Genomic DNA, 13359 nt, shown 5'->3' with positions numbered 1-13359 from the left:
CCACTATAAATTCTCCTGTCTCCCTGACATGGACCCACTTTTGTCTTAGATAATCTTTTCCTTTTCAGAACGAAGCTTTTACCACCTTTATGTTTCACTCTAGTTTGCATTCATATTTTCTTTTCCCTTTCTTTATCAGTTTCTTGGTCCTCTTTTGCTGGGTTCTATATTGCTCCCAATCCTCAGGCTTACCACTTTTTCTGGCATCCTTATAAGCCACTTCCTTTTATCTAATGCAATCTTCAACTTCTTTTGTTAGCCATGTTTGATTCATCTTTCCCATTGGGTGTTTGTGTCTCAGAGGAATGTATCTCTGGTGCAGACCTTGCAGTACTACTTTAAATACTTGTCATTTCCTGTCTATCATCAAATCTTTTAGTGTATTTTCCCAATCCACCACGGCCAACTGGCCCCTCATACCTTCATAGTTTTCCTTGCTCAGATTTCAGGCCCTAGTTTCAGAAATAACTATATCATATTCAAACTTAATGTGAAGTTCTATCATATTATGGTCACAGTTTTCAACCATCTGCTTCATCAATGACCTCCCTTCCATCATAACGTCAGAAGTCGGGCTGTTCATGGATGATTGCACAATGTTCAACATCATTTGCAACGACTCAGGTACTGAAGCAGTTCGTGTCCATATGCAGCAAGACTTGGTCAAGATTCAGACTTGGGCTCATAAGTGGCAAGTAACATTTGCACCACACGAGGGCCAGACAATGACCATCTCCAAGAAGAGAGAATCTTAACTATCTCCCCATTATATTCAATGTTATCACCATCACTGAATCCACCCACTATCAACATCCCGCGGGTCACCATTGACCAGAAACTGAACTGGACTAGCCATATAAGTACTTTGGCTACAAAATTAGGTTAGAGGTTGGGAATTCTGCAAAGAGTAACTTGTCCCGTGATTCCCCAAAGCCTGTCCCCCCTATCTACCAGGCACAATTCAGGAGTGTGATGGAATACTGTCCACCTTCCTGAATGAGTGCACCTCCATGGACCCTCCAAACTAACTATAAAAGTGCTCCTCTGGCCCTACTAGGAAAATCACTGCATCATTTGCCTTGGATGCTCGTGCCTCAATGCCAACCTCTCATCCCTTTCCTTCAGTGTGACCCACTCGAAACCCTTCTCTTGACATTTAATTTCAAGCTGATGGCCAGTCAAAAGCTACATAATCTTCCCTCAATGGTTGCTGTTCTGCATCGTCTTCCTTTCCTTTCTGGTGGAAGGTAGGCCAGCAGTATTTAAATAAGGACTGGGAGTCCCCAATGTACCCTGGTAACAAAATTGATGAATTGTTAGCACAAATAGAAATAAACATATATGACCTTATAGCCATTATAGAGACATGGTTGTAAGGTGACCAAGGCTGGGACCTGAATATTCAGGAGTATTTGACATTTCAGGAGGACAGTAAGCTTGGAAAATGTGGTGCGGTAGCTCTATTAATTAAGTATGACATTGGTACAGTATTGAGAGACTATCTTCGTTTGAAAAAGCAACGTATCAAATCAATTGGGTAGAGATGAGAAATATAACAAAGATAGAGGTCACTTGCGGGAGTAGTTTACGGGTCTGCTAACAGTGGCCACACTGTAGGACAGAGTACACAGGAAGAAATAAATGGGGCATGTAAGAAAGGAACTGCAAGAATCATGGATGATTTAATCTACATATAGGTTGGGCAAATCAGATTGGCAAAAGTAGCCTGGAAAATGTGTTCATAGAGTGTGTTCAGCACAGTTTCTAAGAACAGTATGTTCTAGCACCAACCAGGGTACAGTTTGTATTAGACCTAGTGATGCACAATGAGTGGATTAATCAACAACCTCAAAGTAAAGGAGCCTCTAGACAACAACAGTCATAACATTGGTAGATATCGTCGCAGGCAGGACAGGAAAATTTGGAGAGCCCAAATTTTCCCGTCCCAGTGTGACGATGCCTGTCGGTGTCAGAGATGGAAAATTCTCTCCTTTGTGTCTGTATTTACTGTAGAAGATGTAGAAAACTTCTTAAAAATACTTGAAAATCAAGAGGTGAAAGGTATGGAGGAACTTAAAACAATCACTATCACTAGGGATAAGGTAATGGGAAAACTGTTAGAACTAAAGGCAGACAAGTCCCTAGGATTGGATGGCCTGCATTCCTAGGGTATTAAAAGAAGTGGCTGCACAGATAGTAGAGGCATTGGTTCTGATCTTCCAAAATGCCTGAGGTTCTGAAAAGGTCCCAGCTGATTGGAAAGTAGCAAACAACACCTTTATTCAGGAAAGGAGGGAGACAGAATACAGGAAACCATAGGCGCTTTAGCCTGACATCTGTCATAGGGAAATTCCTAGAACTAATTGGCCAGAATTTTACCCTCCCCCACCAATGGGATTTTAGATGGGGGGGGTGGGTGGAGAGCGTGAAATTGAAGGGACAGGATTCCCTCCAGGTTCCCATGCGCCCCAACCCCACAGCAATTTTATACTGGAGTGAGCAAGGCCTTGGACGGGAAGCCCGCCCTTACCCCCAATTGAGACACTTAAGTGGCTAAGTTTTGGCCACTTAAGGGCCATTTCCCGCCCAGAGCTACATCTCGGGCGGGAAGGAGTGAGGGGGGTTTGGGGGGGTGGGGTGGTGAGGGGGGGCAGGTGGTGGTGGGGGGGTGCCCTCCATCCATCAGAACCCCCTCCTAGAGTTGGGGAAGTAATAAGTAAGGTGGATGAAGAGATTTCTAAAAGATGTTTGATAAAATGCCACATCAATGGGTTAATACAGAAAGTAAGAGTTCATGGTGTAGGGGGTAATATATTAGCATGGATAAAGGATTGGTTAGCTAACAGGAAACAGAGATTTGGGATAAATGGGTAATTTTAAGGTTGGCAAGCTGTAACTAGTGGAGTGCCCAAGAGATCAGAGCTTTGAAGAAGAGTCATATGGACTCGAAACGTTAACTCTGTTTCCCTCCCCACAGATGCTGTCAGACCTGCTGAGCTTTTCCAGCATTTTATGTTTTTATTTCAGATTTCCAGCATCTGCAGTATTTTGCCTTCATTGGATCAGCACAGGGGCCTCAAATATTTACTATCTATATCAATGACTTGGTTGAAGGGACCTAATGTATGTTAGCTAACTTTGCTGATGACACCAAGATAGGTAGGAAAGTAAGTTGTGAAGAGGAGGTAAAGGGCCTACAAAGGGATATAGACAGTTTAAGTGAGTGGGAAAACATTTGGCAGATGGAATATAATGTGGGAAAATGTGAACTTGTCCACTTTGGCAGAAAAAAATAGAAAAGCATTGCACTATTTAGGTGGAGAGAGATTGCAGAACTCTGTGGTACAGAGGGATCTGGGTGATTTGCTACATGAATCACAAAAAGTTAGCATGTAAGTAAGCAAATTATTAGGAAGGCAAATGGAATATTGGTGTTTATTGAAAAGGGAATGGAACATAGAAGTAGAAAGGTGTTGCTGCAACTGTACAGGGCCTTGGTGAAGCCACATCTTGAATACTGTGTTCAGTTTTAGTCTCCTTATTTGAAAAATGGTATAATAGCATTAGAAACAGTTCAGAGGATGCTCATCCAACTCATTCCTGGGATGAAGGGTTTATCTCATGAAGAGAGGTTAAACGGATTGGGCCTATACCCACTAAATTGAAGAATGAGAGGTGATCTTATTGAAACATATAAGATCCTAAGAGGATGTGATAGGTTGGATATTAGGAGGATGTCCCCACTTATGGGGGAAGACTAGAACTAGGGAACACAGTTTAAAGATATGAGGTCTCTCATTTAAGGTGGTGATGAGAATTTTTTTCTCTCAGAGGGTCACTAATCTGTGGAATTTTCTTCCCCAGAAAGCAGTAGAGGCTGGATCGTTGAATTTATTAAACGCTGAGTTAGATAGATTCTTGATAGACAAGGGAGTCCGGGTTACGGGGGGCAAACAGGAGAGTGGAGCTGAGGCCACAACCAGATCAGCCATGATTTTATCGAGTAGGCCAAATGGCCTACTCCTGCTCCTAAGTCCTATGTTCCTATGAAATTTAGACCAGTGAGTGCATTTTGTAAGCACTGCCCTTCTGCCCAGATTACAATTAGCCCATAGGCTTGTTTCTCTACAATCTGTCATGTATGTGTAATGTCTGGCAAAAAAAGGAAATCTGTTATTAAACAAAATGCCTTATTTATGTTGTCTTCTATGCAATTAGAAATAAAAAAATCTTTTCTTTGAAAAGATTTAATAATTTAATAGATTCAATCCAAAGGCTATTAGAGCTTTGGTCCAGACAGAAACAGTAAAGTAGATTCTTAACTTGCTATCAGGGCAGAAAAATGGGCATTGTAAATCAGTTTCCTACTTTAGAAACCACCTGATTTTCATTTTCATTAATTTCAATGAAGAAGAAAATGGCATGTTTCCCATGCACAAAGCTAGTTTATGTCTGATCTATAATGCCAGTTTATGCCCTGATGGGTATGCAGTTAATTTTCAAGGAATATCGGTATAAGAAGCTAATTATTTTAAACAGGCTTGTACTGTCTAGACACATGAAGGTATATAATGCAGATGTTTTGCATGACAGAGCTTTGCATCTTTCACATAGCCCAGTAGTGGTATTTTATAATACAAGTGAATCAAAGAAATGCAAGGGAGAAGACAAGTTGATTTTTAACAGTAAATGCTTGTTATTAGTCTAAAACTATTGGAAAAGTAATTTCTACAAACAGGAATTTCTAGAAAATAAAGGCTGAATTTTATACCTAGAATTATGGGGAAATGTAACTTTGGGCTGATTTTAATATGGCTAGCATACTAATTTTAGCTTAAAGGCAAAATATTGCAGATGTTGGAAACCTGAAACAAGAACAAGAAATGCTGTCAGATCTTTTGAGTTTTTCCAGCATTTTTTGTTTTTGAAACTAATTTTAACTTTCTTTTCCCTGTACAGGTTATTCAAGTGCAGCTCACCCATTCTACTTATGTAAGCTCCATTGGGAGGGACAGTGTGGCGAATATTATTGTTCCAGCCAATGACAACCCACATGGTACTGTTCATTTCACACAAATGGTGTACAGAGTTCAGGAACCACTGGAAGGAAATTCAATAACAAATATCACAGTGAAAAGAAGGTGTGCTACATGCTGTGAGAGTTTGCCAATTAAATCCATTTTTCATGATATTCCAGTCATAATATAATGGATAGTATTTCATGAAAAGAATAACGATGAGGTCAAACGTTACAATGGAGGAAATCTGCAAGAAACTTCTGGATTTTCACGTTTAACTGTGCAGGTGTGTACTCAACAATTTCTGGAATGGTGTACACACCTGCTTAATTAAACGCAGTAGTGCAAAAATTGAGCTGAGATATCCTGCTCCTCCACAGGATGTTCTGTTGAAGTCCCCGATGATAGACTTGGCATTATAATGTGTGCAGCAACCTGGACTTGGGCTGGTTGCGCACTAGTCCCATTCAAAAATAGGCTGAAATATTTAGGACTAGTAATTTTTTAATGGCTTGATATGTGATGATTACTGTGAAACAAACTCTCTGACCCAGAAAAATTATGTATGGAAGTGTGAACTACAATATCCTGAGAAAAAAAATAGCAGGTTTAGTAAATTTGATTTAATTTAAAAATATATATACGTTTTACTTTTATCTCTCCCTTAATCCTCCTGTTTTACCCAGTCTTTATTTAAGTTTCTGTACATCATTTAAACCTAATTTATCTTGCTTGCTTTTATACTTCCTGGTTAAGACTCTGCATGTCTCAGTGAGGATTCTTCAATCTGGTTGGTTGCAGAGCCTCACTGTTACTTGCCCTGCTCATCGACACCACGAATTCCCTGTAGGTTCGCTGTGCCAGAGCAGACACCACATCTTCATGCTTTTTTTGGGCTCAATTTGTCCACCTCCTAATTTGATCATATGCCCAGTAAGCTGCTGACCAGACAACTTCCTTTCCTGGCCCCATGATAGCTGGTCTTTTAAATGTTCCCTATCCTCATGCATTGTCCCACCCTTTCAAATCAGTCATCATCATCATTCTGCCAGAGTCACTCTGTTTCAGACCTCATTACAGTCTTGGTCCAAACATGCACAAAAGAGCTGAATTCGAGGTGAGGTGAAAGTGACTGCCTTGACATCAAGACAGCACATGTCCGAGTGTGGTATCAAGGAACCCCAGCAAAATAGGAATTCAGCAAGCCTCCTTAGAAAGCACCTTCCAAACCCACAACCACTACCACTTAGAAGGACAAGGGCAGCAGCTAGATGGGAACACCACCACCTGGAAGTTCCCCTCCAAGTCACTCATCATCCTGACTTGGAAATATATAGCCGTTCCTTCACTGTCGCTGGGTCAAAATCCTGGAACTCCCTCCCTAACAGCACTGTGGGTGTACCTACACCACATGGACTGCAGCAGTTCAAGAACGCAGTTCACCACCACCTTCTCAAGGGCAGCAAGGGATGAGCAATAGATGCTGGCCCTGCCAGGAAGCCCACATCCCGTGAATGAATTTTTAAAAAAAACTGGAGTCGGTGGGAATCAGGGAGAAAAGTCTCCACTGGGTGGAATCATACCCAGCACAATGGAAAATGGTTGCAGTCCTTGGAGGCCAATTGTTTCCTCTCTAGAACATTGCAGCAGGAGTTCCTTAGGGTAGTGTCTTAGGTCCAGCTATCTTCAGCTCTTTCTCCATGACCTTTCCTCCATCATAAGGTCAGCAGTGGGAATGAAAACTGCACAGTCCTCAGACAATGAAGCAGTCCAGCAGTCCATGCCTTCGTGCAGCGAGACCTGGACAACATTCAGACTTGGTAAGTGGCAAGTAACATTCACACCACACAAGTATCAGGCAATGACCATCACCAACAGGAGAAGAGAGGATAACCATCCCCCATTGACATTCAACAATATTATTACTGCTGAATCCTCTGGCATTGATATCCTGGGGATGACCATTAACTAAAAAATGGACCAGCCCCATAATTACTGTGATTACAACAGCAAGTTGGGGGCTGGGAATTCAGTGATGAGTAAGTCACCCACTGATTCCCTGAAGCCTGTTCACCTATTCACCATCTACAACAGGAGTTCTCAGACTGTGGGTTACCACCTTTGGGGTCACGGGCCAATTGTTTTGGGTCGTGAGCATCGAGGCCACAATGGTGACAGTTGAGCGGAGATTCTGTCTGGGAGGTGAATTTTTTCCCAAATGGTTCATCAGTGGGATAGCTTTTTGCTGCCATGATTTGTTTTTTCTTTCCGTGTCATGATTGGTAGTTCAGTCAGTGCTCTCACTGACTGATTGGGGTCTTCCTTGGATGTGCTTGTGATGGGGGAGGTACTTTGAATGTGCCTGTGACGACCCTGAGATCAGCACGAAGGTTCCATTAGAATGGACAAAACCATTTGTCCCCTCTCTCAACAATACCCCCCCACCACCCCCAACTCTCCAGTAACAGCCAAGAAGCTTGACACCATTCAACACAAATTAGCTTGCTTGATGGCACACCATCCACCACCTTAAACAATCACTCGCTCCTCCACAGCAGCAGCAATGTTTACCATTTACAAGAAGCATTACAGCAATTTGCCAAAGCTCCTTTGACAGCACCATCCAAACCTTTGACCTTTCCACATAGGATAACAAGGACATGGACACAATGGATTGAATAGCCTCCTTCTGTGCTGTGAATTTAACTTTTTTTTCTCTTATTGGCAGCAGGTGTATGGTCACATCATCACCTACAGGTTCCCCGCAGAGTCATACACCATTTTGGTTTGGAACTACATCACCATCCCTTCACTGTCACTAGGTCAACGTCGTGGAATTCCCTTCCTAACAGCACTGTTGGTGTACCTATGCCACATGGACTGTAGTAGTTTAAGAATGCAGCTCACCATTACCTTCTCTGTTGTAATCAGAGAATCTCTTGCAGTTGTCTTTCTTCTGGCTGCTTCTTCCCTTCCACCCCTCCATGGATCTATCCTTGGCCCTCGATCATTTCCTATCTGCTGTCCCTTGACAACATCATAATGATGTTCAGGCTCCATATGTAAACTGATAGTGCAGAATTTTATTCTTGGTGTGGGTGCTCAATAGGGATGGGTGGGGGCGGTTGGGAAGCTGACCGCCACCTGCGATCGGTAGCGCATTGTGATTTTACACGGGTGGGCCAATTAAGGCCCGCCCAGTGTGAGACACGGCCTGTGAATGAGTGCGAGAGGGTGGGCAGGGGTGGTGGTGGGGGCTTAATGTCCGATGGTTCCAGTGGTGACCCGGAGGCCAATTCAAATGTGGCCTCGGCAGTCCCTGGAAGGCTGCCACCAAAGGACGTGGAAGTAGCGGCTGACATGGCTGGTGGGAGGGCAGGTCAGCGGGGCAGTTGGCCCCGCGTTCCTCAGATAAATGCCTCGCTGCCCTCCTGGAGGTGGTGGCAGCGAGGAGAGAAACACTTGTCCCCAGGGATAGGAAGAGGAGGTCCCCCCCCACCTCACCAAAAAGGCCTGGGAGGAGGTGGCATCCAGGGTCAGCAGCCATGATGTGGCGAGGCACACATGGGTGCAGTGCCAGAAGCGCTTTAACGATCTCCTGCGATCGGGAAGGGTGAGTACCGTGCTGGCATGGATCACTTTACAGAACAGGTAAGAGCTGCTCATCCTCCCTGGACCTTGGAGGTGTTACAGTGTGAGTGTCAATGAGGCAGGATCTGACCAAGGGGTGAGCCTGGCTGCTTGGACTGAGTGCCTTGTGGCTCCAGGGTCACGAATCGGCTAAGCCCTGTGAGCTGTTCCTCGGGTGGGATTGGTCAGGCAGCCTTTCAGGAGAAGACATCCCATAACAATATTGAGAGGTCATGGACTGGCGAGGGACCCCCACACTCTTAATCCTCAGTCGATATGAGCAGGAGGCCCTGGAGCTGGAGAGGTGACATGCACCTAGGTCAAGCAGCTGCACTGAGGTTGGGGTGCCAGAGTGCGGTACACTGAGGTGAGAATGTGGGTTTTTGCAACCATTCCAGTGTAACCTCTATGTTGATCTGAGTCTTGAACCTAGAATGCTCATTGATAATGAAAGGACATGGGCATCATGATGCATAGCTCTGTCTCATCAGGGGTCTCAGCCTGCACACTGACAGTCTAATGAGTTAAACTAATACCATGTCCTTCTTCTCCCTTTTAGGCTCATCAGCAGCCCTTTGTTATGGGGAGCCTGAAGGCCCACCCCGACTCCTGAGGACCAGCATGCTGAGCATGCACCAGTGTCACACCCTCTCTGTCAAGCAGGCACCAACATCTCGGTGGGCATAAGATTGCCACTGAGTATTTCAGTTGGTGAGGGCACTTCACACTTGCTTGAGGTGTCGGTGGAGGCAGAGAGTGCCCAGGGCCCCAGCAGTCAGAGGACTGCTGGGGACCAGGACAATGTTCAGTCGATGGCTGATGATGGGCCTCTGGAGCCATCCCTGAGGCAGCAGATGCTGGATGTCCAGCAGGATGTGCGGGAGGACCTGGCAGAGATACATGAGGGAATGTGTGCCACGGTGTACCTAGTGGAAGAGTCCATGTGAGCAATAGCACTGCGTTGACTCTCATGGCAGAACAGAATGCTTCCTCCATGGAGAGAGTGGCGACCCTCATGGAGAGTCTCCTCCAGGGACTCCATTAGGGTTTTCTGGGGAAGCGCTTGGACCTGCAAGCCCTCACGCTGGCAATGACCTCAGCTGGTCAGTGTTAGTGTGGGAGATGGATTGGGCACCTAGTATCCCAGCTAGGTGCCCGTCCATCAATGGTGAGCAGGGAGGTCCAAAGCGACCTCACATTGGCGTTTCTGTCATCTCTGCGAGCTTCTCTTGGGGCGCTCTAGATCACTGCAGCAGCTTCTCCGCCCCTCTGCCAGTGACCGTGGCATCTGATGAGGCTGAGGCAACTGGGGAGATGCCAGCTATTGCCCTCCCTCCCAGGCGGGACCAGCACAGACTCCACGGGCCAGAGGACGCCCGCCAAGGTCATCAAGGCCAACAGGACAGCAGAGTCAGCAGGTGTCTCCAGTGCTGTTGCCAGAGAGGGGGGAGCACCTAGACGAAGTGCCTGCAAGCGAAAACTTAACACCTTAAACACAACATGGCCTGATTATGGGTAATATTTGTTTCCCCCATTTTTCTGTTCTTTTTTTCATGGTGTGATGTAAAAAACTGGTCACTGTTAATTCCTGCAATGTTTGTCAGTCAGCAGTAAATTAGATTTTTTTTTTTTGCTCCTGGCCTCTGGATGCTTCATTTGTGGTGTAGGTGCAGGATAAGCCATTATGTTATGATGGATGTGTGACTCATTACACTATTTGCCACTGCAATAAAGCATATGTTGTTGACCAAGGAACTGGTCCTGCCAGGGATCAAGTATGGAGCCTGCAGTCCTGGCATGTGTTGGTGGTTCTTATTTGGTAGGCTAGCTGAAGGAGCGTTGGATCAAACCATCCCGGGTGTCCCTGCCTCCCTGGAGGTTACCCAGATCAGTGCCTATGCCCTCAGCATTCTCCTGAGCATGCTCGCCCTCGGACTCACTACTGGACTCATCATCTGTTGATCTTGCAGCTGCGTCAAGATCATCTTCCTCCGCTGCGCCTCCCGTTTGCACTGTCAGATTGTGTAGAGCATAGCATGCAATCACTATCAGCGACACACGATCTGTGGGGTATTGCAGTGCACCCTCTGAATGACCCAGGCATTGGAAGTGCATCTTGAGAACACCTATGGCTCTCTCTACCGCCGCCCTTGTGGAGGCATGGCTCCTGTTGTACTGCTGCTCAGCCTCTGTCCTTGGATGGCAGAAAGACGTCATGAGCCATCTTTTATGGGGATAGTCCATGTCACCCAGCATCCATTCATCCACCTGGCCTGGAGCACTGAAGAGCCTTGGGACCTGGGAGTGTCTCTGGATGTAAGCGTAATGGGAGCTACCAGGGTACCTGGCACAGACTTGCAAATCTGCATCCTGTTGTTACACACTATCTGCACATTCATGGAGTGGAATCCATTCCTGTTGATGAAGGCTCCCAGCTCACTCGCTGGCATCTTGATGGCCACATGTGTGCAGTCTATTGCACCCTGGACGCGGGGGAGCCCATCAATCACTGCAAGGCCTCTGGCTCACTCTGCCTGGCTGGCCTTGTCCGTATGGTAGTAATTGAAAGTCACTGCACGCCTGAACAGGGCATCTGTCACCAGTTTGACGCAACTATGGACAGCTGATTGGGAGAATCCACACACAACTCCCACTGACCACTGGAAAAAGCTGGAGGCACAGAGGTTTAGTGCCACCGTGACCTTCAGCACCACTGGCATGGGGTGTCCACCCACAGAGCCAGAGCTGATCTCAGGGCCGATCCTCTGACTGATGGAGGTCGCTGTCTCCCTTGAGAGACGGAGCCTCCTTTGGCATTGCACTTCAGACATATTGAGGTAGTTGCATCACTGCCTGTAAATCCTGGCAGCAGGATAGTGACGTCTTCTGTGGCCCCTTCTGTCTTGGACTTCCTGTTGGCCCTGCACCCCTTGTGCCTGCGTCTCTCCTCCCACAGGCCACTCCCATGGAAGCTGAATAGGGACACCTGGCCTCTTCCCCTTTCCAGCCCTCTCTTCCTCAGAGGAGGTGCCTCCAGCGGAGACCACAATCCCCATAACCAGGGTAAGGGAAGGCTGTCTGATTCCTGGAAGGCGCCATGTGGTATGAATCCCCCGGGGGCCTGGAAGACAATACTGAGTCCTGAATTGAAGCCTCTAAATGCTCTGAATGTAGCTCTGAAGCAAAATGAAGCTGTCACAGAAGCAGCCAGCAGCAAGTGATGTCCAAAACTATGCACTATTTGCTTTGTCAAGGCCACTGACCCTTCTTCTCCTGCCCGTGGATGAGGTATTGCTAATTATGGCCTGCCCACCTGCCCATTTTGCCTGTGCGATGGCCTGAAAATTGCATGGGCTACGTAAAGTCGGAGACAATTGGTCTCTCAAGGGCCTTAACTGGCCACTTAATTAATGGCGGGCGCGCCCCTGTCTTCATCGCGCGCCCGCCTAGCGAAATGTCACGAGACTGCACATTGACTTTGGTAGGCTCGGCCAACATCAAGGCGCTTGATTTCATGCTTGGACATGTTGGGCGTGCACCCGCACACCAAGGGTAAAATTCTGCCCCTGATGCCTAACTTAGCATCGCCACTCTTGACCCCTCTGCTGCCAATATTTGATGATCTGTAATTTCTTCCAATTAAACGTTGGCATGACCAAAGACCTTGCTCTCCAGGAACAATGTTCAGCCCCCTTTGTGACTCCTCAGATACTGAAGCAGTCCATGTCCAAATGCAGCAATACCTGGACAATATCCAGGCTTGGGCTGACAAGTGGCAAGTAACACTGGGGCTACACAAGTGCCAGATAATGGCCATCAACAACAATAGAGATTCTGACCATTGTCCCATGACACTCAATGGCATTATCATTGCTGAATCCCCCACTATCAACATCCTGAGGGTTACCATTGACCAGAAACTGAATTGGACTAGCCATATAAATACTGTGGCTACAAGAGCAGGTCAGAGGCTAGGAATCCTGTGGCGGGTTACTCACCTCCTGACTCCCTAAAGCCTGTCCACCATCTACAAGGCACAAGTCAGGAGTGTGATGGAATACTGTCTAATTTATGGATGAGTGCAGCTCCAAAAACACTCAAGAAGCATGACACCATCCTTGTCCAATCAGCCTGCTTGTTTGGCACCCCATCACAAACATTCACTCCCTCCACCACCTGAGGCACAGTAGCAGCAGTGTGTACCATCTACAAGATGCATTGCAGGAACTCACCAAGGCTCCTTAGACAGCACCTTCCAAACCCACGATGCTACCATCTAGAAGGACAAGGGCAGGAGACACAGGGGAACACCACCATCTGGAAGTTCCTTTTCAAGCCGCTCACTAACTCACCATCACTGTTGCTGGGTCAAAATCCTGGAACTCCCACCCGAACAGCACTGTGAGTGTACCTACGCCACATGGGCTGCAGTGGTTCAAGGAGGCAGCTCACCACTAACTTCTCAAGGGCAATTAGGGATTGGCAGTAAACGCTGGCCTAGCCAGCAAAGCTCACATGCCCGTGAGTGAATTAAAAAAAGAACTCTGGTCTCTTGTGCAAGCTCCTTTTATATCACCGTAATTGGCTGGGCCTTCGGCCATCTGGATCGCAAAGTCTGAAATTCCCTCCCAAATCTCTCTGACTTCCAACTCACTTTTCTACTTTAGGACACTCCTTAAAACCTACCTATTTGACCAAGTTTATAGCCACT

General features: G+C 46.4%; 1 protein-coding gene across 1 annotated transcript in view; it reads left to right on the top strand.

The window, feature by feature from the left end:
* Window positions 1-13359, top strand: part of adgrv1 (adhesion G protein-coupled receptor V1) — a 723938-nt gene that overhangs the window by 188383 nt on the left and 522196 nt on the right. The window contains 1 exon segment of the mRNA XM_041185339.1: window positions 4960-5141. Within this exon segment, the coding sequence (XP_041041273.1) occupies window positions 4960-5141 (182 nt within the window).

This window comes from Carcharodon carcharias, chromosome 4 (assembly GCF_017639515.1).
Source record: "Carcharodon carcharias isolate sCarCar2 chromosome 4, sCarCar2.pri, whole genome shotgun sequence".
Lineage (NCBI taxonomy): Eukaryota > Metazoa > Chordata > Chondrichthyes > Lamniformes > Lamnidae > Carcharodon > Carcharodon carcharias.
The sequence above is the reverse complement of the archived record's forward strand: the minus strand, read 5'-3'. Positions and strand labels throughout refer to the sequence as shown.